Here is a 27272-nt window from a genome sequence, read left to right as displayed (position 1 = left end):
TTCTATTGGACTATGTCCAAGAGTTGAGAACTCTTATCCCCTGGAATGGCGGCGGACCCTCTTCCGGAACTGGTCAGCGTGACCGTGTTCATGGAGGGACTTCGTGTGAGCGCAGCTCGAACGGAAGTGTTCCGTGTACACCCTAACTCTTTTGAAGAGGCGGTGGATGTGGCATTGAATGCCGAGCACAACTTCAGGTCGGCTCGACCTGGTTGGAGCGCTAGTAGCGCAAGCTCTTCGAGCGGTCCAGAGCCGATGGACCTCAGCTATGCTGAAGATGAAGAAGCGGAGCTTCTTGCTGCGGAGCAGCGTGCCGGCATCCGCCGATGCTTTGTGTGCAATAGCACTAAGCACTTGAGGGCATATTGCCCTCTGCGCAAGAAGCGCGGGGCTCCGGCGAGCAAACCCTCCGGGTCATCGCCGGGAAACGGCAATTCCCAGTAGGCGCGGGGCGGCCTACTGGGGAAGAGCTGAGTTCTGTTGTGCCTCGAGGAGGTAGAGGACAACGGGCTCAGCCCCGAAGAGAGCTGAGCTCTCTTACGAAAAGAGTGTGTGCAAGCCGGGCTTGCTGGTCGTTCAAGCGAACGAGAAGGGCTTTGCAAAGCCATGGAGAGTCTTGATTGACTCGGGAGCCTCGGGCAGCTACGCCCGTCGCTCCACCCTGGAAGGGAGTCAGCTGTATGCTGAAGCACTGGAAGTGCCAACGAGAGATACGATCTCTGTCCGTCTCGCGACGGGGACACTGGTAACTGTGTCGAAGGTCTCTGTCGACCTTGGCGTGAAGTTTGAGAACTTCGATAGCGTGGAACGCTGTTTGGTCTTAGACCTGGATGCGAGGTATGACCTTACCCTTGGCATGGCATGGCTGGAACGCCATGAGCCATGGATCGACTGGAAGTCGAAAACGCTGGGTGCGTCGCACCCTGCTCCTAGTGGAGATTTGGTGAGTCGTGAACCCACCTCTGCTAGGAAGCAGAAGCGCTTTTGGCGCGAACACGAGGCCAAGGCGGCCGTAGTGCTGGACATAGGTATGTCCGAAATTGCTAGCAACGAGGTTGCTGTTTGCCCTGAGGGCGTACGTGGTGCGGCACGTTATCCGCTGAGCGGTGCAGGTCAGGTCAATGACCAACTGCTGGGTCCTGGTGAGGACGAGCGCGGAGTGGCGCGTAATCCACTGAGGAGTATGAATCTGGTCGATGACCGACCGCTGCGTGACCCGAGGGTCGCGGTCGACTGCGAGTCGAGGCATCATGGGCGTGGCCCAGGAGATGCAGGTGAAGTGACACCTAGTTCACTGTGTGAAGGTCAAGAACCTCTTGGCTTTCAGCCGAGTGTCTTGCGAGACACTGTATCCTCTTCGAGGAGTGATGGAGCTGCTGCACCCGGTGGTGGTGACGGAGATGTCGCCACACCGCCCTCATCCGGCCGGGCTCGGTCGCGGAGGGAGAGGAGAAGAAGACGCAGGGCGTCTGTGACGTCTTCGACGTCGGACGATGTGTCCAACGTGACGAGCGGTGATGCTCCACGTGATTGCTGTGAACAGCTGTATACACTCGTGAACGGAGTGACGGGGGAGGTAGAAGGCGATATCAGCCTTGATACTCTGCCCGCTGCAGATGCTCTGCTAGAGCTGAACGAGATGTCCATTGCCGAGTTCGGCGAAGCCTTAAAGGCAGGCGAGCTAGCCGAGGTGGTCTTGCTGGGACCTGAGGAGGAGTTGAACTCCTCATCCGTCGTGGACGACGCGGTCCTAGAGGACACCAAGAAGGCGCTGAGCGCAAGAAGTGGATCGGCGATCCTCAAAGATCCTTCGGATCCCTTCTACCCGGTGGTGAAGGAATATGGAGACGTTGTCTCAAAAGACCCACCGACGGGCCTGCCTCCGGATCGAGGCGTGTGTCATGAGATTGACCTGGTTCCTGGAACCAAATACTGCGTAACAAGGCAATGGCCTTTGCCGAGAGAGCAGTGTGACGTCATTGACGCATTCTTCCGTGCGAAGCACGAGGCAGGGATGGTGCGTGAGAGTAAGTCTCCGCACTCGACACCCACGTTCTGTGTCAGAAAGCCGAACGGCAAGTGGCGCATTGTTCATGCTTTTAACAAGCTAAATGCGGCCACTATCCCGGCGCAAACGCCGATTCCTCGCAAGGATGTTCTGCAGAACAACGTGGTAGGCTGTACGCTGTACAGCGCGCTCGACTTGGTCGATGGCTACTACCAGTTGCTCATGAGAGCGAGCGACATTCCGCTGACAGCGGTGAGTACTCCGAGCGGTATGCTCTGGGAGTGGCTGGTGATGCCCCAGGGGCTGTCGAACGCACCAGCAACGTTCAATCGTCTTGTGACGCAGCTGTTTAGGCCCCACCGAGCGTACGCTCAAACGTACTTTGACGATATATTCGTCCATAGTCGTGCCGAGCACGGAAAGTCAGACGTGGATAACCACATTGAACACTTGCGAGCGGTGCTCGAGTGCATGCGCACTAATAAGTTGTATGCCAACTTGGACAAGTGCGTCTTTGGCGCGGAGGAGATACCTTTCCTCGGGTGCTTCATTGGGAAGCGTGGCTTACGGGCAGATCCTGCCAAAGTCAAGGCCATCGTGGACTGGCCGGTTCCCAAGAACCAAAAAGACTTACGCAAGTGGCTAGGCTTAGCCAATTACTTGCACAAGTACAGTGCGAACTACGCGGAGATGGCTCGGCCATTATCAGATCTCCTTAAGAAGGACGCACCATGGTGCTGGAACGTCGAGCACGACGGAGCCTTTGAGGCTGTGAAGGAGAGCCTTCTCCAGGCTCCGATCCTTGCGCTGCCGGACCCGGATAGTCCGTTTAGCGTCGTCTGTGACGCCTCCGATTTTGCAATCGGTTGTGCTTTACTACAAGCAGACGCCGAAGGGCGTGAACGCGTGATCGCGTTTGAGTCTCGCCAGCTCAAAGCTGCAGAGAAGAACTATCCAGTTCATGACAAAGAGCTACTTGCAATGAAGTATGCTCTAGTCAAATTCAGGGTACACCTGCTAGGCTCTAAGCCTTTTGTGATCTTTACTGATCATGCGTCGTTACGCACTGCGACACAGTCGCCTCATCTCTCTCAGAGAATGGCAAGATGGATTTCCTTCTTTGCCGAGTATAACTTCGAGGTGAAGTACAAGCCGGGCGGCTTAATGTAGTGGCCGATGCGCTCTCGCGCAGGCCGGACTACGAGCTAGCTCATGTCACGACAGTGACGTCGTCAGTGCCTGACTTGATACGCGGAGCGTATGCACAAGACGACATGTGCGTAGCGCTGCTACGGGCTCTTGGGAGCGAAGAGTTTAAAGACTCTGACAAGGAATTGTCTGGGCGCTTACGCGCGAGGCTGCATCGATACTCACTCGATGGCGGCCTGCTGTACTACAGCACCGACGCTGAGGATAACCCTCGTGTAGTCGTTCCTCATGATGAGGATCTAAAGTATCGAATCCTCTATGAGGTTCATGATACGCCCGTGGGCGGGCACTTAGGTCGGGAGAAGACCTATGGCTCGGTGAGCTCGATGTACTGGTGGCCCAAAATGTATAAGTGGGTCGGCACCTATGTACGCACGTGTGAGACGTGTCAATGGACAAAGTCCGCGCCGAGCACGACAGCGCCATTGGCGAGTTTGCCTGTCCCCAAGGGATGCTGGCAGTCCATGAGTATGGACTTTGTGTTTGGCCTTCCCAAGGATAAGGCGGGAAACACAGGTATAGTGGTCTTTGTAGACCGATTGAGCAAGATGGCTCATTTAGCGGCAGTGCCGGACACCATTGATGGTGAAGGTACAGCTTTGCTGTTTTTAGACCGAGTCTTTCGCCAACATGGCTTGCCTGAGGCAATTGTCTCGGATCGAGATCCGCGCTTCACCGCGAAGTTCTGGACGTCCCTCTTCAGAGTGCTCGGCACTCGTTTGGACATGTCCACGGCGGACCATCCGCAGACCGATGGTCAAACCGAACGCGTGAATCGCGTTGTGGAGGATACCCTCCGAAGTGTATGCGCTGAGGCGCCAAAACGCTGGAGCCAGATGCTCCCACTCGTTGAGTTCGCATTAAATAATGCAGTGCACGCCTCGACAGGCTACACTCCGTTCTATGTGAACGGCTTGGTTAACCCTCGCGTCCCACTGACGCCGCCACGCAGTGGCTCAGGGCTTGGTGGGGGAGGGATAGCCGAGCGGCTAGCTGATGTCAGCCCTGTTGCGGTTCGCAAGCAAGTCGATGACTTTGTCTCTTTGAGACTGAGCGTAATGCGTCAAGTACGCGACGCTATGGCTGAAAGCCAAGACACGCAGAAGGAACATGCAGATGCCAAGGGCAGAAGCAATGTTGAGAGGTTTGAGGTCGGTGACCAAGTTTTTTTAAACGCTAAAAACCTACCTACTCATGCAGTGTCTGCAGTCTTCTAGACGAAGTTAAGACCTCGGTTCATAGGACCGTTCAAGGTCGTGGCCATGAAGGGCCTAGCGTATACGCTCAACCTTCCGAAGAAGATGCGCACGCATCCGGTCTTCTATGTCGGCTTGCTTAAGCCATACCAAGACCCTGCTCAGGTGAGCGCGGAGGCGTTGGCACCAACGGTGGCTGGGCCACGGACAGCTGCAGGGCAGCAGGTGGTAGAGCCACGGGAGGCTGAACGACAGCAAGTGGTGGATCCACAGATGGCTGATCAACAGCATGTGACAGAGCCACAGGTCGCGGAGCGAAGTGCTCGAGATGCAGGAGCAAGGCAAGCTGAGCGTTCAGCCGAGCAGCTGGACGCTCAAGGTCCGAGACCTGGTTGTGAGTCAACAGTGGTGGCTCTAACCTATCCACAAGGTGGATCATCTCTTCGAGATCGACCGATGGGCGGTGAACGTTCGCGTCGTGGACGCCGGCGTCGTATGGACGCAGACGCCGTTCCGGCAAGTGCTGACTCTCCCCGCGAGAGCCCAGCTGAGGCAAGGCCTCCTCCTGCTCTGCTCGATGAGCATGGTGAGCTCCACTTTCACGTGGAACGCCTTGTGGCGTGGCGTAGACGCCAGGGTCGTACCCAGTACTTAGTGAAGTGGAGGGGTTACCCTCACTCACAGAACTCATGGGAGTTTGAGGTTATCCTCCGGCAAGATTGCCCTGACGTCGTTGACGCTTACGACCGGGCACATCATGTGCCGAAGCGCCACCATGGCGTGCGACAGCGTCGCCAGGCGCTGGGCGCCTCCCACTAGAGTGGGGAGCGATGAGGTCAGTAGTTGAGCTCAGGCTCTGACCAGTGGCTGCAGCAGCCAGCTCGTACGTATGAGCGGTGCTCGCAGCGGGAGCAGGAGGTGGAGAGACCTCGTAGTGTTAGGGACATGGTCCCGAAGGAAGCAGGTGCTTCGTGTTGTGCTGAACAAGGTTCAGGCACAAGCGTCTCGATAGACGCATAGTTGTTTTGAAACAACTTGCTCGATGAGCATGATCCAAATGTGGATGCGCTGTAACAGCGAAAGTGGTGTCCCGCACGGGGATCGAACCACTGGCCTTTGGCTTGACAGGCCGAAGCTCTACCATTGAGCTACAAGGGCGATGCCCGTACGTCAGTCCGAGAACGGACTACTCATGGTATGAGAGGGCTGCGCCCGGGTGGATTTGAACCACCGACCTGTGGCTTTCAAAGCCAGCGCTCGACCACTGAGCTGAAAGGGCGTTGCCCTTAAGCTTGTCCATTCAAGGACAACAGCTCATGGAACGAGAGGGCTGTGCCCTGGCGGGTTCGAACCACCGACCTGTGGCTCTCAAAGCCAACGCTCAACCATTGAGCTAAAAGGGTGTTGCCCTTAAGCTTGTCCAAGCGTGAACAATCGTTCATGGAACGAGAGGGCTGTGCCCTAGTGGGTTTGAACCACGGACCTATCGCTTGTGAAGCGAGTGTCCAGCCGCTGAGCTGTTGTCGACGACTCGAATGAGTCAAGAGCATTGCTCTAAGCGGTTTGCAGCTCTTGGAGTAGGCGCGGAGCGCGAGCGTAGGTCTGAGACCGCTTGAGAGCAAGATGCGCGCTGCGCTTGGAGCATTGGGCCGTGGGCCGACGACAAGAAGTTGGGCATCAACGATGCGTAGGCGTTTGTGAGCTCACGGAGCTGTACAACGCTGGTGTGAGGTGTAGTAACCTCCGCCGTCTTAACAAGACGTGACCTCGCTGAGGAGAGTTTCGAGAACGGAATGTTCTCATCTTAGTGGGGGAGAGTGTAACGGGGTTACATGGTGTGGAGCACACAGGGGTACAAAGTACCCGGAGAGTTAACAAACTCTCAGTACATAAGTTGGAGAGTTAACAAGGTATCTCAGTACGTTGGCTGAAAGCCACACGTTATGCATTTGACTAGGTTTAACTATGCTAGATAGTTAAAGAGATACATTTACCCCTAGGCGGCTTGGCCGCAATAATAGTAAATAAAACACTTCTGGTTTTGAAGCATAAAAGTTAAGGTGTTAACTTTGAGCCCTGGTCTTGGGCTGTAAGTGTCCTTTGGATAAGGAACTTAGTATTAGTGACTCTTTGAGTCGAACGTCTTCCTCTGACGCTAAAGCTACGGCAGCCCCGCTGCATCGCGCACGTACTCACGCCGCACCAATCCAACTCTACCAACTTGCAAGAGATCCACCACGAATTCACATCGAACCGTCGCCCACACTACACCGCCACGCTGTAGGGCGCGCGCCGAGCACGTACATCGATATCAACGGCACCTCGCCCTCCCATATACCCACCCGAATCGCGATGGTTCGTTATCACCCGCTGCCGCTCCACACTCGATCACCGCAGTCGTGCCGCTCGTCCTTCACGCTCGCTCGCCCACCACCAGTGCCACCGTCGCCGCCACCTCCACGACCGCTCCACACTCGCTCACCAGCTGTCCACTAGATTACGCACTGATGCCGTCGACCTATCCCACTTAACCGCGCCATCAAAATAAAATTTAATTTATGCTCCAGGTCGCTCTTTTTATCAAACTTCTGCCAACCACAAATTATGTGAATTGGTTGGTCTGTCCGGAATGAATAATCCTCGTAGCTTGAATCGATTTGATTGCTTCAATTTCAATCAAATCGTATGGGCACCATTCCAGATTCCGTCCGGAATCGGCCAATTACTGTATTACATGGACGTAAATATATTATTTCGTTTATCAACCTACAATTATATACATGTATATGTCTGTGCTTTATAGGTCCGTTTTTTGCCATTATGGCTGGTGGACAAGAAACACCCCGGCTCAAGTGTCGATCCCATTTACTACAATGGCATTTCAAGCGCGTGTCTATACTGGCTGCAATGGACGTGGATGGTTTGTTGGGTGGGGACTACGGAATGGACTTTTACACGTGTGGAGTTTCACGACGTGTCTAAGGAGAAAATCCTCCCATTTCTAAGCCCATGGCCACTACCACGTTCCATTGTAGTCATGGACAATGCCAAAATACATATGTACAAGGAGCTACAACAACTCATTCACGCAGCTGGGGCATTGCTCACGAGGACCCTCTCGCTGTAACGACGGTAGCGATGTACAATTGTACAAGACAGAAAGTACATGTAGGTGAGGGCATCTATGGTCATTGCGGATACAAGCCAAATTCGTTATCGATAAGCAATTATACGATAACTGTTGTTCTGTTGACTACTGCTCCATTGCATCGAATTGATCGTCGTTTTTGTCTTCATACTCAATGTCGATGGCTGGTGCTGGTGTGTTTATATGCGTTGGCGGCCGAAATGGAGGCCGTAGGCTCTAGTTGGGTAGCCCGAGCGCTTCACGTAGATCGCTAAGGTTCACTTTCAATGGAACAGGAGCACCGTGAATCCTGATCCGGATGATGCAGAACTCCTCGTCAGCATGTTGCTGTTTGCATGCAAGCTTGCAGTTACACCTGCCTGTAGGCCGTAAATATACTGGGCTGTCGGAATGTAGTGCTGACCGGTACTGACATTGGTGTTGCATCAGGCAACCACGCTTGAGCGACAGCCATGTACCTCTGGAATGAAGGCCCAGCGTCGACTTGCTGCTCTTGAAGACGCGGCATCACGGGGCATCTACTTTTGAATACGAGATGCGGTCGCATGACGTAGAGTTGTCTGTGCTTCAGGTTTCGGAACGTAGACGAAATGTTTGAGCTCAAATCCAGCTTGTCCATTGTGTCGGAGTCTGGCCTGGTCCCAATTATGCAGCTGAGCTATCAAGGCTTCAAGCTCTTGGTATAAAACTTCGAACTGCTTCTGTTTTGCTTGGTCACTTGGCTTGATGTAAAGCTCGAATTCCGGCCGCCATTGACCAGAAATCTTGCTCACAAAATGATCCTGCACCTTTGCACTAAGAACACGGCCCCCGTCAGAAAGCTCATACACAACTTACGGAGAGGGTCGGCACTTATCACGGCAGCCTCGAAATGGTATCCGTTCTTAAAGCTCAGCCGACAACTAAGCGCCTCCGGAAGCGCCATATGAACCTCCATACTTTTGTAGTTATTCACAGCACTGACACTTGTTAATACCCGAGCTTCTTTCCAGCTCCCGGCTCACCGTCGTTCTCTCTCACACTGTCACTGCAATACATCTGAAAACGCGGTAGGGACCACACACCGATATAATAGTACCGCATGCGTATCCCCCTGTCCTAGTTGTCGTATGGCCTGCTGCACGCCAACAACTGTGCTGAACTACGGGGTGTTCTTCGAAAAGCCGCTGTAATACCTAGCCGCTGGATGCCCAACGTAGCGAAGCTGTACCGCATTGTTACTCGACTGCTCCATTAGTCTATAACGGGTCCAATGCTCAGCAAAATATATCCACTGCCATAACAATTCCAATTCACGGTTATTTAATAGTAACGTTTTTGTCTGACCAGCCGCATGGACCAATGCACACTAATCCATCCACCGTCACAAGCTTTACTGATGCTGTAATCCATTCACCGGCTTGTTAGTCGGCAACTACCCCAACGCACAAGTATTCCATGCACTACCCCACCTTCGATTACTCGATCCCTTTGCTGGTTTAAAATTCATTTCTCCAAATTTTGTGCCGCTCCGTAGTTGCTGCTTCGGAAAATTGCTAATCCACTGCTCCACCATAATTGTTGCACTTGTAAACTGCTCTGCGATGCCCTGCCACTTAATGCCCTGTAACTTCAATGCGCGTATCTACTGCTACCGCAATGATGCCCCTTAACTGTTGTGCACATGCTAGTTCGATGCTGCCCCGTTGAATGTATGCACCACCACTGGGACGAAGCTGTCTTACAGGGCGCCACTGCACACTACCTCCACAAAACTTTCTTCCATGAATATTTAAGTTCTTACATATATGATTGCTGTCGTTTTCCGGTCCCTTGTCAATTGATACATCACCACTCTAGTAGCCTGCAGCAACGCCCGCTCTGATTTCCTTCTCCCACTGCTTAAACATCACAGCGGGTACATCCACCGGATGGATTTAAACCTTCGTCTCCCGCATGCGGGTTTCTAGTAGAGCTATCGACATCAACGGATCCGGACGTCTTTTCGGACACTCGACTACCGACGTCTGCTCGGTGTCAGTCGACATAGTGCCGACATCCCGCCGACATCCCGCTCCGTAGCATATACCGATTGGTTAAAAATGCATTTGACGAACCAATGAGTGCACAATACCTCATTTTCTCATTTAAGCTGGCAGCTTCATGCACTTGCCTGGAGCCTCCACTGGAGCTGCTTCATTATCCTGAACCCTGCTGGTGCGTTGAACTCTGTCACAATGACCAGCGAGCCCGATGGCGATGGCAGCTTCTTCGCGTCTCCTCCGCCAAGGCAAAGAACGATTTCGCAGCCACCGAGTCGACAGAGAACACAATCAACACTGAAAAAGCGAGCATCAGCTCCTCTACGGCCAAGACCCCCCCCCCCAAGATTAAGACACAGGCTCAGTTCACCTTCTCCTGTGGCGGCGAGGCCTATCCTAGTTGAGACTACGCGACCTACAACGAGCTGCCAGACATACGACTATGCCAATATCCGATCATGTTCTACAGGAAGGACATTTGCCGCTCCAAAACGATCGCAGCAAGTAAAGGAGCTTTGGCAGTTTATTGTTTGTGTCGCTTACGATGAGTATGGTAGTACCCCAAGAAGTGCTTAAGCCTGACACAGTCCGCGATATTTTTTGCATGGCTCAAAACGTGACGAGATCTTGAAGCGTCTGATTCTGCGAATGCGAAGATCAGGAGACGCCATTTCCTTTAGCAAATTACATTAATGAAGTCTACATACGTTTGGTCAAAACGAGCTATCAACAACGGCAATGAGAATTAGTTCGTCATCGCAATGCCTGTTATAGTTTCAGTCGGCGGCGACGTAGTTGGTGGAGCCGTAGTCGGAGCTTCTGTGACTGATGCAGGAGTAGAAGTAGGAGCGGCAGTTAGTGGCGACGTCATGCCTGGAGTCGTTATCGTAATTGAGGTTGTAGTTGTCGGTGTAGTAGGTCCTTTGGTTGGAGGTGATGTCGTAACCGAAGGCGTAGTAGAACCTTATGTCGGACATGACGTAGCAACCGTAGTAGTTGGTGATGCAGTAGGAGCCGCTGGAAGTGGTGGCGGTAGTTGGAGCTGACGTGGTCGTTGAAGTCTACATCGACGTTGTCGCTTGAGAAGTGTCGCCACTGGTAGGGAACTGTGACGTGCCGTCAGTACACGCATCAACGGACGGCGACGACGTATCTCCAACATGTCACGAAAGGCGGACGGAAATCAAGTCCGTGACCCTCGTGCCGCTCCCGTCAATCAGGAAGTAGTAGGCCGAATTGATCAGCACCGTCTCCTGCCCGTTGATCGACAGAATCTGCACGCCCGACACGAAGTCCGTCGGCTCCACCGCCACCCATAACGCCCTGCTGCCGTCTTGAAACCGTACTGCGCGTTACTGGAGATCGGGTTGTCCACGAAATTCCGCGCGACACTCAGCTTCGTGTACGACGGGACCGTGATGTATTCGGCGGCAGGTCCAGTTCGCCGTACTCGCCGCAGCGGTGGGTCCGCAGATGCAGCCGGGCGATTGGATAGAGGTCTACGCGGACTTTTGGTAGACACTGGAGACGGAGTCATTACTGGCCTTAATAATTCACTTGGACAACGTGAGCACTAGATGTCGTTCGTCCACATATCGCATCTCATCTGAAATAGAAGAAGACGCAGCCGGTAGCGAAGGTGCTGGGAGCACTACGGACATCCGCGCCATTGTAGTCAGCGTTGCTCTCCAACCTGGGGAACGTGCTCACGGTTCTGGTCAACTGGAGAGGTTAAGTATGTCTTTAAATCGAAATAGTGACAAGATAGAGGATCTCGTCAGGGTGTCAGGTCGACATCTCTCGACGACTGTTGGACGTCGAGACGTCGACTGGGCTGACACCGAGACGTCGACAGCTCTAGTTTCTAGCCGCTGAGCTACGATGGTGCTGACTAAAATAACCTGTGTTGTGCGCACTGGTGTCGAGATGTTCGTTGCACTCCTTCTCTGGGGTGATGAAATCTGAATGTGAGCCACGTGCCTATTTGTCGGGTGCCCAGAATATCATTTCGGGCAAGCGAATTATGACTAATTTGTGGTGAAATACTTACCGATAAGCAGACCCTCTGATGATTTGAAGTCCCTGCTACGGTATCTTCAAAAAAGAGGCAAAGGGCCAGAAATTCAGTGTGAGAGTCGTTGACACTCTAAGAAACTCGATTTTTTATTATTGTAATTTAGCAAAAACCTATGACTCGCTCATTTTGTCTTAAAAACGATTTTTGTATTTGTTTTAATATTTTTAATACGACAAAATTTACGACTTAATATTTCATGGGGAAACCAAGAAGAATGTAGCCCTGGCGTGAAGGCGGTCGTATTCAAGCCTGTCTCGACAAAAAACTTCTATTCAGTGGGTACAACAGCCAATGCGAGCTGAAATCGCTTGAGGCTGCAAAGCTGTGCTCGCACACCGGGCAGTTCAGACGGACAGCCACCATTGCTAACACGAAAATGAAGAATCTACTTAGGCTTGTAAGAGTTACGTTCGTCTTTATTTTCATATCCCTCGTCTTCTCGCACTTATTACAATTATTGATACACAATAAATGGTAAGATTTGTGCTGAAATCTACTTATAAGTAGTTGCAAACGACTACTCACGGCTTACAAAAGTGGCCCGGATCTACTTATTCTATTTAATTTCTCTTTCATAGTGCTGCCGAGTTTTCGCAGCTACATGTAACATACTTCTACGTTAGTAGCCCTCGCACTCACAATTTCTAGTACAGGTGGTTATTCGATGATACTGACGTTATTAACACCAATTCCGTGCAAGAAGGCGCTCTTCGGCCGGTCGGTCCGAATGTTTGTATCTTTTTGAAACTACCTCCTGGATCGACCAATAAGACCATATTTTACGACAAGGTATCGTTGAAAAGCTAAGAGATTGGATTTTCCGCCAATCACGTATCGAATAAATATTCAGTTACATCTGAGAAATTTCGCAATATCTGCTAGGGGGTGTAGGAAACTCTTGAATAGAATTTACGTCTTGACTTAACTAAATTAAGAACATCGCTAAAACGGGATGTTGTCAGATCTTTTAGGAGCGTGCAGTCTGCACGACCGACCGAGCTTTGAAGGCAAGTATCTACGCTTTCACTGATCTAATTGAATAAATTGAAGCGTCAGTCAGTTTTTGAGCCTCCTAAACATTCAATTAGCCTACCTTTGAATTTTCCCGGATTTTATAACGAGAAATCAAATTTCATTAGAATAGGTAAGATAAATCCGAGCCAATTTGCCGGCCAAATGATGACAGATGGCGACACTTATGCCTAGGTTTTGTATGGGAGGGATGAGCGAGTACCTTCTTGCTCGGAATTAATGCTAACCCTTTTGTGATATAAGGGCATCTGGTGCGCCCTGAAAGTGGGTTTGCAAAAGAAGGGACTGGATCAGGTCATCAAAGGACGCCTGATGCCCCCTTTTGCAAAAGTTCAACTGATTCCCGTCTTTAAAAACGACAAACTGTACGATTCGTAATCATCCAGCATACTTTAATTGAAATGTACTCCTCAATCACGATGCATCATCAATGCATCTTTAACCCTTTAGCTACTGGGCGAATTTTCCCTTCGTAGAGGTCCGGATAGACCTCTACCATAAAATTTCTAAGACGCAATTGGGTATAATAGAGTCTAATGATTTGCAAAAGTTAACGTAATATGGTAGGGATCCACATGGACCTCTACCTCGTAATTGTCCAACAAATAGAGGTCTTTAGAAGAAACCACAATTCTGCTTTTGTCGGTTTGCCAAGACCTAAACGCTGAAAATCATACGGTAAACCGACCGTGTGAGCTCGTAGATCCCCGCAAATTTGAAAGAAAATTACGCTTTGTGGATTACATTTTACGCTTCTGTGAAAGAGCTAAATAAAGATTTCTGTCCTGTAAAACTGAACGGGAGAGATCATACACCGACAGTCAAATGGCACGCAGTCGAATGGCACAGCAAACTTCTTCTTTCTACTCCATCGACGTCTTTGACAGCCTGTAAAGGCTACACTTTTCCAAGTATCATGAACCTACAAGTTTCTGATTCTGACTTCGCTCACTTCATCCGGAACCTCACGAAAGACGTACCACGACACCAAAAAATGGATTTCTTCTCCGGCGCTGGCAGCATGCTATTGAGCTTGGATGCTTTAATGAAGCCGCCATATTTCGAGCGTACTTGGAGTCAGTCATTCCCGATGACGCTGAAAAGCCTCCCTGCGTGCCGTTCAGCTTCAACGCGTTGTCATCGGAGGACTATATGCAGAAATTTTGCTTTTCAAAGGACCAGCTTATTTCTTTGGTAATCGCCTTTAAGATCGAGGGTGTTAGCACCACTGAAGGAACAGCAGCAACTGGAATTGAAGCCTTGTGTGTGATGTTGTACAAACTAGCAATTCCGACGCGCTGGGTGGATATGAGTCCACGTTTTGGCGGACGATCGGCTAGTGGACTGTCAAATATCTTCATGTATATGATTAGCTACTTGGACACAAAGTACACTGAGTTAATCGCATTTAATCACGAATATGCAGTCATGCATTTGGAGGAGTATGCAGAGGCCGTTTTCAAAAAAAGGCGCACATTTTTCGAACGTGTGGGGTTTTATTGATGGAACAGTCCGGGGTATCTGCAGGCCAGGGCCCCGCAACATCGATCGGGGCGGCTTTCTCATGAGTCAACAAGCGGTGTATAATGGTCATCGCAGAAAACCCGCCCTAAAATTTCAGTCGTTGACCACGCCTGACGGATTAATTTCTCATCTTTATGGCCCCTTTCCCGGAAGAAACCACGACATAGCTTTATCGCCACTCAAAGCTCTCAGAGAATATTCGCAGCGATGAAAGATTTATACATTGTCGGATCTTTGGAGACCATGCCTATGGACGTGACGATGTATTGTGCTGTCCGTTTGGAGGGGCTACTCTCACTGCTGACGAGAAATTAGTCAGCGCCAGCATGACTAAGGTACGTATTCGGTGGAGTGGTCTTACGGCCAAGTTTGTAACTATTGGTCCACTCTTGACATCAAGCGGAAGGCTCGAACAGGGACACAACCAATCGGTCAAATGTATCGAGTCGGTGTGTTTCTGACAAACTGTATTACATGTTTGAGGGGAGAAAACACTGTAAGTGACTATTTCGGAGTTAGCCCACCTAGCTTAGAAGAGTACTTGCAATAAAAGAAATTAAAAAATCATTCGTTGACAACGATTGGATAAGCACTGCAAGTAAATTTAATATAAGGCCAATATATCTTTGTCAAATACCGAAGCACTTTGAGCATCTTACTTCTTGCTCAACGCATCGCTAAAAATCTTTGCGCATTGCAAGATCAGCTTGCGGTTCTGTTTCTCCGTTTTTGATCTCGCTTTCATCTTAGTCCGTTGTAGGGCCATTAAATCGTCGTGCCGCTGCTTTTGACACTTCATTTTTGCTTCAAACTGCAAATTTTGCATGTCGGCAACTTCCTTAGCTCGCTTTTCTAAACGTTCGGTCTCAGCCGCACATGCGTCCATTCTCTTTTTGCCAGCGCTCTTTGCTGGAATAGCCGTTATGGGTGTGGAGGCTGTGGATGCGGAGGTTGCTTTTGCTGGCGTAGACGTCGCAGATATGGGGGCGTTCGTGTACGAGGCCATGTCGCTGCCAGACACAAGAAATACCGTGTCATCGCTGACCCCCGAGCGCTCAGCTCTGCGTCTGTTGCTCTGCGCGATAATTTCTGAAGCGCAAATATCCAGGCATGCGTCTTTCGCTTTTTTCTTTGCCGATACAGCCGCTCGCTTCTCAAAATTCTTTTTCAAGATGCACATATTCATTTATTAGTCCTGGCAAAGTTTCGTACTCACTCAATTCATTGGCAGCGTCTAGCGATTCATGAATGCCGCTACCGATGGCGGATTTAAGCTCTCCCTTCTTCCAGCTCTTCCTGAGTGTGCGGATGCGGTCTTGAACTTGCTTGGTGTTGAGCTGCTCGGTGAGGCCCACTGCTTCCGAGACCCGCCTGGCAACAAGCTCCCAAGCGTTGCCAGTTTGACCATACTTGGCGCTGTATGGCTTAACTTCCTTAGAGGACCTTCATTAACACTTTGTCGGTCTTCTCCTCGAACCGAAAAAACCCATTTGAGCTTAATTCTTACTGTTGTAAACTAGAATCAGACTACCAGCAATGAACAGCCTCTCAGTTCTCTTAAAATAGCTGTTGAAACTCACACTGTCGAACTTGTGGCAAATCCATATGTCCGACAAAGTGGGTTAACCTAAAGACCTCTAATGTTTGCAAATTATGAGCGAAACATTTGACGATTTTTTTATTTCTGGTAGAGGTCCCGTTGGACCCGTATCAAAGGCTCAGTAGTTAAAGGGTTAACCCTTTACTTAATAATTTGTGAGAAGAGATGATACCAAACAAGTGCAATAATTTCACTTAAACCGCATGGGGCGCCCTTAGCAGTTCATATCTTGGATGTGTTTGGCGTACTTCAGACATTTCGCTTCCAGTAGAAACTGTCACCATCAAATTTGAGTTTATTTTTGTTCAATCTAAAATTAGCTATCCAAAGGGTTTAGTGACAACGTTTATTAGCCAGTTCTTACGGCCAGCTACTGGGTATACTACGATTAGGCAGCCCAGTTACCTCATTGAACCCACTCAGAAAGCATCTTTTTTACAACAAAACAAGTGTAGCTTTTAGTTTTAGTCGATGGCTGTCATTGTAGCTTGCCGGTGCATAGCTCGGTCAGAAACTATTGAATACAGAGTATTACGTATATTAAAATCGTATTCTCGGAAACACACTTTGCTACGTGCACACAATAAGCACCCTGCAGCATTGGAGGCAGGCCCTCAGTTTAAGCACTCGAATTTTAAAAATAACATTGATTACTAAAAAAAGTAAATAATATTAAAACGATGCCGCCTTCGTAGCCTTGTGCAAATTTTCATATGTACACGGTGAACCACATAAAGTACTTACGTAAACTACATAGTCCAATTTTAAGCAATCGGAGTCGCCTTCGCTCCGCTTGGCAATTAATGAGAATACTCAAGAATCTGAGCGTCTCGTGTGACATTCAATAGTAGAGACCTTGTGCGATGTACATACAGTAAACTAGGTTTACTGAATGTGAAAAGAAATAACAGGGAGTTTTATATTTTTTTGGAAGGTCGATTTGTGCCTATCGTATTGTGCAGCTGTCATTTTTTATTAATTGGCAGTGACAGCTCTAGCGACGACGACCATTTGGCGGTCATGGCTATCATCGCTCTCGCCCCGCTTCGATTTTACTTTTCCTAGCAGTGACCTTATGTGGAAGAAGACATTTCGACTAAAAAAAAAAAGTGATCTTATCGCCCTCGTCACGCACTTCCGTCTTCTCGACCCTGTCCACCAAGCAACGATACCAAAACTCAGCAATCGAAATTTGTCTATGCCATAGCAAACCCCACAAGTCTTAGCAACCTTAAGGGCCTTTTCGGGCGCGATTAGAATGCAATTTCTACGATATCCAACGATGTCCTCGATGTTTTGTGCGCTTTTTAAAAGCACCTTCTGGGATTATGACTACCGTATTCCTTATGTGATTGCTGATGTTCACTCATTACTGACAACAGAAATGGCCAATCAAGACACTCAAAATTTTGTACTGTTGTAGTTTATGCGCTTGCTGACAGCATAGTAAGTGCTTACTGAATATAAGTTTTTTTTAGCGGTAGGCAGCATTCGCTTCATGAACATGTTTGTCGTTAATCACAGAAGGAATACGATGCCTTCGCTTGACAAAACCAACGCTGAGCTTACATGCAAACAGACTTTATACAAAAGATGCCCCGCCTAGGACGTGTATAGGCTTCACTGACGGATTCGTTTGTGGAATATGTCGCCCAGGAAGAAACCAGAAGTACGGTTATTTTTGAATGAGTTATGCCAAATTCGTATACTTTAAACGAATTAATTAATTTTATATAACGTGCCTTGAAGTACCAGTCTGTGGTAGCCCCCGATGGTTTAATAATTCATATTGGCGGTCCATGCCCCGGTACACAGCATTATTTTTTTTATTTTTAGGCAAAGTGGGCTTCTGGATACTGCTGAAACATACCTTGCTTGTGGAGAAAAACAATTTCGATGTACGGAGATCCTGCTTACGCTAAAAAAAGCATCATATTGTAGCCCATTTTAAAAGTGCCGCGCTTTCTGAAGATAGAAAAGAAATTCAGCAAGCACATGAGCAGTGTTTGGGTAAGTTTTCAACGGGGGTTCGGTAAAATTGCTCGAAATTGGGCGTTTGTGAACTTCCACAATACCGAAAACTGCTTTTGGTTAGGGTTGGGCAGATGTAAAGTGTGGACGGCATGTTAGCAAATGTACACACATGTTGCTTTGGAAGTCAAATCTCAAAATATGTTCAGCTTGACCCTCCAGAAACTGAGCAGTATTTACACACTAATCAAACATAGATGCCAGCTCAAATATCTTTTTTTGCCAAGCTTCTCAGCAGCTTAGATAGAAACCTATTAGGGCAGTTATCATCGCCATAAGTGCGACTGTTTTCTTACGGCCTCGTTTCAGCCTCTGTTCTTCTAGAGCTAGTTGTCTTTCTTGTATGTCGAGCTGACGCTCTCGCAGTGTGTCTTGTTCTGGCTGACCTTTCGCTTCCAACGCTAGATATTCAACGATTGCGTCTGTGCTGGTTCATTTTTTTACAGCTTTTAAATTTGTTATCGACGTCATCTTCGCGAGCACACCGCATTTCAGCCATCGCGTCGCGCACTACTTGGTTTGACGCAGCTTCACGTCTTGTTGCTTTTTTTCAGTTTTGTCAGCCTTCTCCTGTGCGTACTTAAAAAAACAACGCGATTACTACATACATCATTCAATTAAAAACGTTTTTACCAGCTCTCGGCATCCCGTAAGAAGTTGCTCCCCCTCACGGTACTTCTTAGCCGTTTAGGACGCCTTCTCCTCACGTCGAAATGTATCAAGAAGAGTAACGAATGTCGCCGTCCGCAGTATAAGCTGATATTGTTTTTTTATCCCATTTACTACGTTTTCCCGAGCGATATCGATCTCTTCGTGGGCTGATGTCCAAGGCGTATGCGCATCGACGTTTTTAGAAGGAACACGTCACTAGACGGAAGGCCTTCTTTCGTTTGGCCTTTTGTTGCACGCCTTGGTAATCTTATGCCGTACTGGTGCCTATAGCATCAGGTGGAGGAGGAGGGGATTAATGACCATCATGGCATGCCCACTGTGTGCGCAGTGTACCACTAATTATGAATGTGCCTTTTGTGACAGGACGCAAACGCGACTTTCTTTCAGCAAATTTTACCGTGACACCCTAACCGCAATGTCTTGGGAACTCACCGTGATTTTTCACAGATTCGAAACGGTCTTTAGGGCCGACAATAGACACCTTCAGAGTGGGCTCTGTTGATCCCCACATGTGGGACTACACTGCCAATACCTTCTACAGCGCAATGTTTAGTTATGATATGTAGCGGAGTACAATCCGGTGTAGTTATGATATGTAGCGGAGTACAATCCAGTGTATCCCTGGTTACATGAAGGTGACTCGCCACTCTTGTGGGGGCCTAAGACACGGTATCAGGAGCTCTAGGAGCCAGTTAATGCATAATACATAGCTCCACTATAGGTGATCTATATCTGTATTAATATCAAGTTAAGCTTACTTATGAATACATCAGTCTTATGTGGTGTAGTGATTTCTCCGAAGTTGCGGATTATCACCCGTCGACAAAGACGTGACACCGCCCAAGTTGTTCAAGCGACGAACCCTCGGTCAGGTGATGTACGGAGACGCCAAGGTGCAAGGGACTCGACGGCGTCACCTCCGAGTTTTCAACAAGTATCGGATACGGCCCTATGTCACTGAATCCAGGCTGTCCTTATTATTAATAATGGACTGGCCGGATTCGCATTCAGCGGACCATCTACGGTACGAACCCTCAGTGGCGGTTGGGATGAGTTCGCGGAAGACTCAGCGACCTTTGGAAGACACGTTCACCGTCTGGGACAGGGCGCGGACCGTTAAAGATGCTCATGCGACGGTGCAGACGACGCTTGGCATGCAAGAAGATCCATAACGGATCATTGTTCACTTGATATTTGTAAACTTGATTAGGACTTCTTATGAGGAATAGACCCGAAAGGGTAAGCTTAAATACAGAACAGAATTTCCACTCAAGCACACAGAGCGACGTCCGGCTTCAAGGTAAGCGTCAGGTCAAGCTTGTTTGAGTGTGTTATGCCTGTCGGCGAACTCGAAGCTCTGTAGCGAGGGTTCATCCGGCAAGGCCAAGAGACTTTGTGTATTGGCCGATTATTATCGGGAGGTTTTACGTGACGGCTTATTGTTGCCTATTTGCACGACTGGGAGTGCTTGAGTTGCCTCCCTTTTTATTCTTCCTACCGAGTGTTGAACACTCGGTGATCTCGTAAAAGGCTTACCCGTGCCTGGTACCCTTCCGCTGTTGGGACCACGAGGATTCAAAACACCTGCTAGCTTTGCTCGTGCTAGTAGCGTGTTCTTATTTTTACTGGTTGGCCTATATAAGTAGTTTACAAGGTCCAGTTTGTCCCGGTACAAGGGCAGAGCTGGGGTCTTCAGGTCCGCCCGAACGATCGTTTACTATCCTAGTAGACGTATTGTTGTGGAAACATCCTAACTACATTTGTAGCTAGAGTTCACGTGGGATTTCCAACACCACAACTGGTGCCGCGACCCGGGAACAGATTGTGACCATTGTGAACTGTTTGTATGGCCTTCCAGTTGACGAGCTACCAAGAGAAGAAGAACAAGAAAAAGACAAGAAACATGGCGAAAGGACAACCGACGGTACCAGTTACGCCTGCCAAGTCTGGCGGGGCTCGCAACGAGAGTTCAAGCCCGGCTGCGCGCTTTGCAGCCGCCACCGAGCTTTCAGTGAGCTTCGACGACGAAGCGGACATCGGTCCTGACGCCCACGACTATGAAGATTACGAAGATAAGACGCCGGCTCCAGAGCCAGGCGCAGCGACGCCGGAGACGGCCACGCTATCATCGGGGCTGAGCGGGGCGACCAGGTCCCTTTCGAGGAACCTCGCCGACGAGCTCGATGATGTTGCGGGACCGGAACCCGCCTACGAAGATTATGACGATGGGACCGAGGGTTCTAAACCTTCGGTGGCGAGTGCAAAGCATTCAGCACTGCTGAAGGCACCTCGCCCACCTATCAGCGGTGATACACCAGCCGCCAAGCGCGTATTCGACCGCGTACAAGCGCTGATGCATAATGATGAGTGGATGCAGCTGTTCAAGCCCATCCCCAAGAAAAAAGCCGACTGGCCTGCGCTTGCGCAGGAACTTCAATACCCAGTCAACTCGGTTTCGATTAGTCAAGTTGCCGAGGATTCAGTTTCGCTACTGTTATCACTGGGGTTCGAGAACGAGACGTACCCATCGACGATGTCGCTCCAGGATTGGAGTCCACATGAAGCCGGGGCTGCTCTCCAGAAATGGAAGAAGAAGCTTCGGAAGGCGTTTGGCGCTGTTGGCATCAATGCCGGAAAGCAGCCTGTGAGTCGACCGATGATTCAAGATGAAGATCCGTCCAAGATTCCACTGCCGCCGACGCCCCAACGACTCGTTCGTACTCCTCCGACCAAGCGTGGAGCTGAGCGTGGTGCCTTTGGCACTATCGAAGCTTCACCGTTCTTTCAAGACTCGCACATGGTTCCGCCACGTTCGGAGAGCCATATGCAACATATTTACGCAAGTAACGAGGGTTCGTTCGGTCGCCGAGGCGGTGCGCGAGCTCCCAAAGGTGGTGCCGGACGTCGTCAAGTCGACAGCGACGGTTCGTCCAGTGACGATGACATTTTGGTGCGCACATTCGACGAGGAAGATCCTCAACTCGGGTTGATGCGTCAGATGAATGAGCTGGCGACGCTGAACGACGTGGACCCAACACCGAGGATTGAAATGGCTTCGCCCCGACCGCTGGATCGCATCACGCCGTTCTCAGGCTCTCGCAACAAGAGCGAGAACTGTATGCAGTGGCTCCGTGGGTTCGTCTATGAAATGACTGGAACCCACACAGATGCCGATAAATGGTGCATTCCATTTAAGCTAAGTCTCCGGGACGGAGCCATTCATTGGTTCCGTCAACCTCCGAAGAAGACGAAGCGCAAGTGGAAGCTGTTGAGCGATGCGTTCATCCGCTACTACTGCTCGCAGCTCACGCACTGTCGCGTTACTACTCCGCCAAGCGGGAACGTAATGAACATCTGTGCGACTACATAAACAGGCTGAATGGCTATGCTCGGACCGCTCGTCTACACTTCGAGAAGAGTGGTCGCGACGCGAAAGAACACGTACAGCAGTTCCTGGCAACAGGCGATGATGACAAGCTGGCGGAGAGTCTCTACCACGCTCGAGTCGCCGACATTCACGAGCTCGAAGAGATCATCGAAGATGTTCTCAAGGGCAAGGAGAGGATGGCCAAGCGTGACAGTGAGTACCGATACTCCAAGAGTCGTGATACGCGACGCGACGATAGATTCGCCCGCAACAATCGGCGTGATGACCGCCGTCGCGATGACAACCGAAACAAACCAAGCGTGACGTTCATTGAAGCTACGGTGGACGACCTACTAGCTGAATTAGAAGGTCGTGAAGCTGCTCAAGGGGGCAACGAGTATTCAAACGAAGATCCGAACGCTTACGACAATGTCCAAGATGAGTACAACGACTTTCAGCCCGATAATACGGATGGTGATTTCTCATTGGATGAAAACGACCGATACCTCGCCGCTGCTATCGAAAATGAGCGCTGTGCAGCTGCTGAAGGCACCTACGCACGTTCAGACAGCCGTCAACCGCGTGGAAACGTGCCTGATCGCGAGAATGGCTTCAATCAAGATCGCCGAAGTAGTGACCGTGGGTTCAATCAGGACCAACGCGGTCGACGTGACTTCAACCGCGACAACCGACGCTCACAGTACGGACCATGCGCGGTGTGCGATGGCATGAGTCACTCCGCCCACTACTGTAACAAGCGATGCAAGTTCTGCAAACAACTCCACGATGCAGGACAATGTGAACTTTTCCGCAACTTCCAAGACCTTGCCAAATTCGTGCGCACTAAAGGCACGAAGGAGGAACTCCCGCCAGAGCTCAAGGCCGTCGTTCAAGAACGTCATTTAAACTAGGCAGCCCGCCAACTACAACTGGGTTGGTCCCTATCGGGCTGCCACAGTTAACCGAGCCTTCAATGGAAGCAGAGTGTATCTTTGCTTTCATGGGGCAGAGTAAATGGCCTGATAAATACGTAACAAGTGTGAACGCGACGGAAAATGAAAAGGAGAGGAGTAGAATCCTCGGTGGAGGTGTTGGAGAAATAGTGGAGTGTGCTGATGCTGATGAGGGCACCAGCGAGGATTCGCTCGGCTTGGTTTCGAGTGCAGCGCGAGACGAGCCCAAGGGTCACTCCAAGATGATGAAGTTGAACCCTGGCGAGAGACAGGGGTGGTGGTCGGCCAAGAAATTCGACCGACGTATCAGAATGAGAGCTCTGGTGCAAGGCGCTGTGAATGACCAGCGAACGAGGATCCTTCTCGACACAGGAGCGAACGTTAGTGTGATCACTGACGTCTTTGCCAAGAAGTTGCGACTCCGAGATGTACCGGATCACGGACGCCGCCTTGACATTCAAGGAATCAACGAAGGCAAGGTGTCTACGACGCGACGAGCGTGCGTCAAGATTACGCTCGGATGGGAGATGGTGTACGAGTTTGAGATGTAGGTAATGGCGCATAGTGCAGGCGTCGACGTGGTACTCGGGACAGACTTTATGATCCCAGCTGGGATCCGGTTGGACCTGTTCCACGGCGCGGCGCAATTACCGCACGAAGTCCAAATCCCGCTGATAAAGACCAAGAACATGATCGACAGCGAAGAATACGGCTCCCATGTTAACGCCGGGCCACCCGAGCGTTTGGACATTCAAGCGCATGAGTGGCGAGAATATCGACTAGCGAAGCGTCAAGTCGGGCTGGAAGAACACGTACTGTGGGTTCGTCCGACGAACAAGCTAATCCCGTCAGTGACGAGGTTTCGACGTGGCCGGCCTCAGAGCATTCGATTGACCAACGTGTCTGATCGAACTGTGTATCTACCAGCACACGACTCGATCGCGATGTGGATTCCAGATGGGGATTTGCCACGAGGTGACGGCTATGTGCGCTTGGAGTCCAAGAAGTACCAAAACTGGCAAGTGTTGGCCTACGAAGGTTGTAGAGACCGCGAGCTCTTTCAGCGTGAATGTGAAATCTACGAACAATGGCTTGCAACTCAGCCTTCGGCAGTTGATCGACCGAACTATCCAGAACCCAGTGGGGTGCTAGCACGACCTCTAGAAGACACGCTAGTGGACTCTAGTGATCAGCTGACGTGTGCAGAACGCTGGGCACTGATCCTGGAGGAACGTGAACGAGTGGAAGCCTGTCTGGCGTCTGGGGTGACAGCCGGGGATTCGGCCGACGGTCAGCCTTCCGAAGAACCTTTGGACACGCACACGACAACCCATGGCGGAGGCAATAACGCGAACGAAGCCTCGGTAGCGCGTACACACGAACTACTGAGCCCGGTAAACGTTGTACAGACGCCAACGAGTGTTCGTGTCCAGTCAGGGGTGACCACGGAAGCGACAAGTAACAGCACTGGATTAAATGGAGTCACCTGTTTTGACGAAGCTGTCCCGGCCTTGTGTGTCACCAAATCTGCGAACAAGACATCGGTGGTTGATCCAGAGGATGCAGACATCGCGCTGAAGGTGTTGAGTACGGGACCGAGTATTCATTGCAACATTGGTGCGAATGCCGAACTGTCAAGACAGCGGCAGAAGGAAGAGCTGAACAAAAGTCAACAACCCAATATGTCGGCGGCCCGCGCATTCAATATTGCGAACGACGACTCGGCAGATGGCCCATAGATGGGAAACCAGGATGGGAAGGTGATGAACCCAGTACCGACTGTTGAAATCAACGCGGATGCCGACGCTGAGACAAGAGAAGAGTCCGTAGCAACTTTGGACGGAACGTACATCTCGGTTGCTCGAGTGTTAACGACTGAAAGAAATGAAGCAACGGAGGATACGAGAAATGATTTCTACGAACACCCAGCTAACAACATTGGCTTGGAAGACTACGCGAAGGAGCTGGCTTTCATGCCGGACCTGACCGAAGAGATCAACACGACAATTGACTACACTGCGCCTAATGTTGTTGATCCTGAGCTGTCGACTGATCGCCGAGAACGTCTGGTCGCGACGCTGAAGAACCACGAGCACATCCTGATTGCTAGTGGCAACGCACTGCCGCCGCCAGCCTACGGGGTGGTATGCGATATCAACACACAGGGGCACGCCCCAATTAAACAGCGTGCCCGGCGCGTGCCGCTGCGATTTCTCGGCAAGCTGTACAAGCTGCTGCGCGCTTTATTGCGTGCAGGACTGATCGTCTTTTCAGACAGTCCATGGGCATCGCCGATCGTGATTGTTATGAAACAAAACGGGCTGGATATCCGGCTTTGCATTGATTACAAGATGGTGAATGCTATCACCGCGATCATGGAGTATGCAATGCCGCTAGTCGACGGCCTGCTACAGATCTCGAGCGCTACCTATGGTTCTGCTCGCTGGATGCAGCAAGAGGCTTCTGGGCGGTCATGATGACCTTGCGAGCGCGTAAAGTGTCGGCGTTCGTCTGCGCACTCGGACATTTCGAGTGGTTACGCATGCCCTTCGGGTTAAAGAACGCGCCGATGATCTACCAGCGTATGATTGACAACGCACTCTGGGGGTTCGTTCAACCTAAAGGAGGTTGGTTTGAATACTCGGAGAAGATGCGTTTAGCTGAAGAACAGGCCAAGGAACGTCCTGGGCCAAGCGCCGAGGGTTCGTTTCAAACGAAGTTCGCTGCAGACCGCGAAGCACCGGTAGAGATCGACCCTGTACTACAACTCGTCAACAGCCCCGTCGCTGACATGTTTACGAACGGGGAACCGGACGAATCATCGCTGGTACCTGTATTTGGTCGACGGTCGTTTGTGGATGATATTTGCTTCGGTGGCGAGGATTTCGACAGCTGCCTGGCGACGCTGGACCGATTGCTGGCAAGATTTGCACAGTGTCGGATCAGCATTAGCTTCACCAAGAGCATCTTCTGCCAACCCAAGGTGGACTTTCTGTCGCATAAAATTTCGCCAGAAGGTATCAGAGCTGACCCCAAGAAGCTTGCGGCTATCACCGAGCTTTCGTTTCCAACGCGTAAGAAGGGCATGCAGTCGTTTCTTGGAGCGGTTAATTACTACAGCCGCTTCATTCAAGACTTCGCGGTCTACGGTGCGGCGCTGTACCAGCTCAAGGATGAAGACTTTGTCGTTGAAGGTGGCCTTTCTGTGGCACGTCGTTCCTTCAAAAAATTGAAGACGAGTGTTTCACATTCACCCATCCTCAGGCACTTCGATCGGTCGAAAGAAGTTCACGTCATGCTCTTTGCGAATGAATGGGCGTTGAGCACTACGCTAATGCAAGAACATGAAGGCAAGTTACACCCCGTACGGTTCCTCGGTCGGGTGCTCAAGGAGGCCGAGATGAACTACCATCCTGCTGAGAAGGACGTTTTGGCGTTACTTCTGCTGTTGAAGATCTGTTACGTCCAGCTGGCAGGAAAGACGCTACATGTCTATACACGATTCTCGACGTTAGAGTGGGTGCATAAGTCGAAGTCTCTCTTCGGACGCGCGGTCCAGTTCGCAGTGCTGCTATCGCAGTGGAACCTGAAGGTGCAGCGCGTGAAGGAGAAGGATGTCGCCTTTGCGCAGCTACTGCAGTCAAGCATCACGAGCTTCGTCGACCTGGAAGACTCGCTCGCGCCAGTGGCGCCTCCAAACAAGGGTTCCCCGACTATTCGAATGGACCCCGCGTTGCTGTACGCCAGGCTTTCCCGTAATTACAGCGGATTCGTCATGTCTTTTGACGGATCAGCGAAGACAGAGAAGTACGGTGGCTACGGGAGTTGCTCATGGGTGCTGTGGAGCCTTCCTGAGTGGAAGGTAGTGATTGCTGCAAACGCTTACCTCTCAGCCACCACGGTGAATGAGGCAGAGTATACAGGTATGATAAACGGTGTCAAGGCTGCTATTGCGCACGGTGCCGAGGATTTAGTCATCGTTGGTGACTCCAGGCTCGCGATTCAACAATCACTAGGGGTGATCGCATGCAGGAAAGAAACTTTGCTAGCGCTGCTGAATACTCACAAGGAACTCACGGCCAAGCTTCGATCAGTTAAATATCTCCACGTTGTACGAGAATACAACGCTGCCGCGGATTCGTTAGCCACTGAAGCGCTGGAATCAAAAGTCAGTCGGGTCATCTTGGCTGAAACTCGCAAGTCGGAATTGGCATCGCTGAATCGCATCCAGGAAATGATCTACGAACCGGATGAAGACTCGGTAGATGTGTCGTCACGTGGAGTAGAGCGCCAAGTACATGTACTGTCAGGCAGCGAGTCTTTAAAGTGGAAAACTTTCGAAAATTTCGTGGTTGATTACAGCTCACCAAAGTGCGATTATAATAATATGGCAGTGATGACTCGGCGACAGACGAAAGCCAAGAAACGCGTCAG

The 27272-nt window shown here is 50.5% G+C and overlaps 1 protein-coding gene across 1 annotated transcript; it reads right to left on the bottom strand.

Moving 5' to 3' along the window:
* Positions 1 to 10358: 10358 nt before the first annotated feature.
* PITG_20080 (carbohydrate-binding protein, putative) lies at positions 10359 to 12022 on the bottom strand (the record flags this gene model as incomplete). Its single annotated transcript, XM_002895953.1, has 5 exons — positions 10359 to 10643; positions 10761 to 10905; positions 11140 to 11233; positions 11633 to 11667; positions 11994 to 12022. 5 exons carry the CDS (start codon positions 12020 to 12022, stop codon positions 10359 to 10361), a joined length of 588 nt encoding a protein of 195 aa, XP_002895999.1.
* Positions 12023 to 27272: the final 15250 nt, after the last annotated feature.

Source organism: Phytophthora infestans, genomic scaffold (genome assembly GCF_000142945.1).
Source record: "Phytophthora infestans T30-4 supercont1.117 genomic scaffold, whole genome shotgun sequence".
Taxonomy (NCBI): Eukaryota; Oomycota; class Peronosporomycetes; order Peronosporales; family Peronosporaceae; genus Phytophthora; species Phytophthora infestans.
The sequence above is the reverse complement of the archived record's forward strand: the minus strand, read 5'-3'. Positions and strand labels throughout refer to the sequence as shown.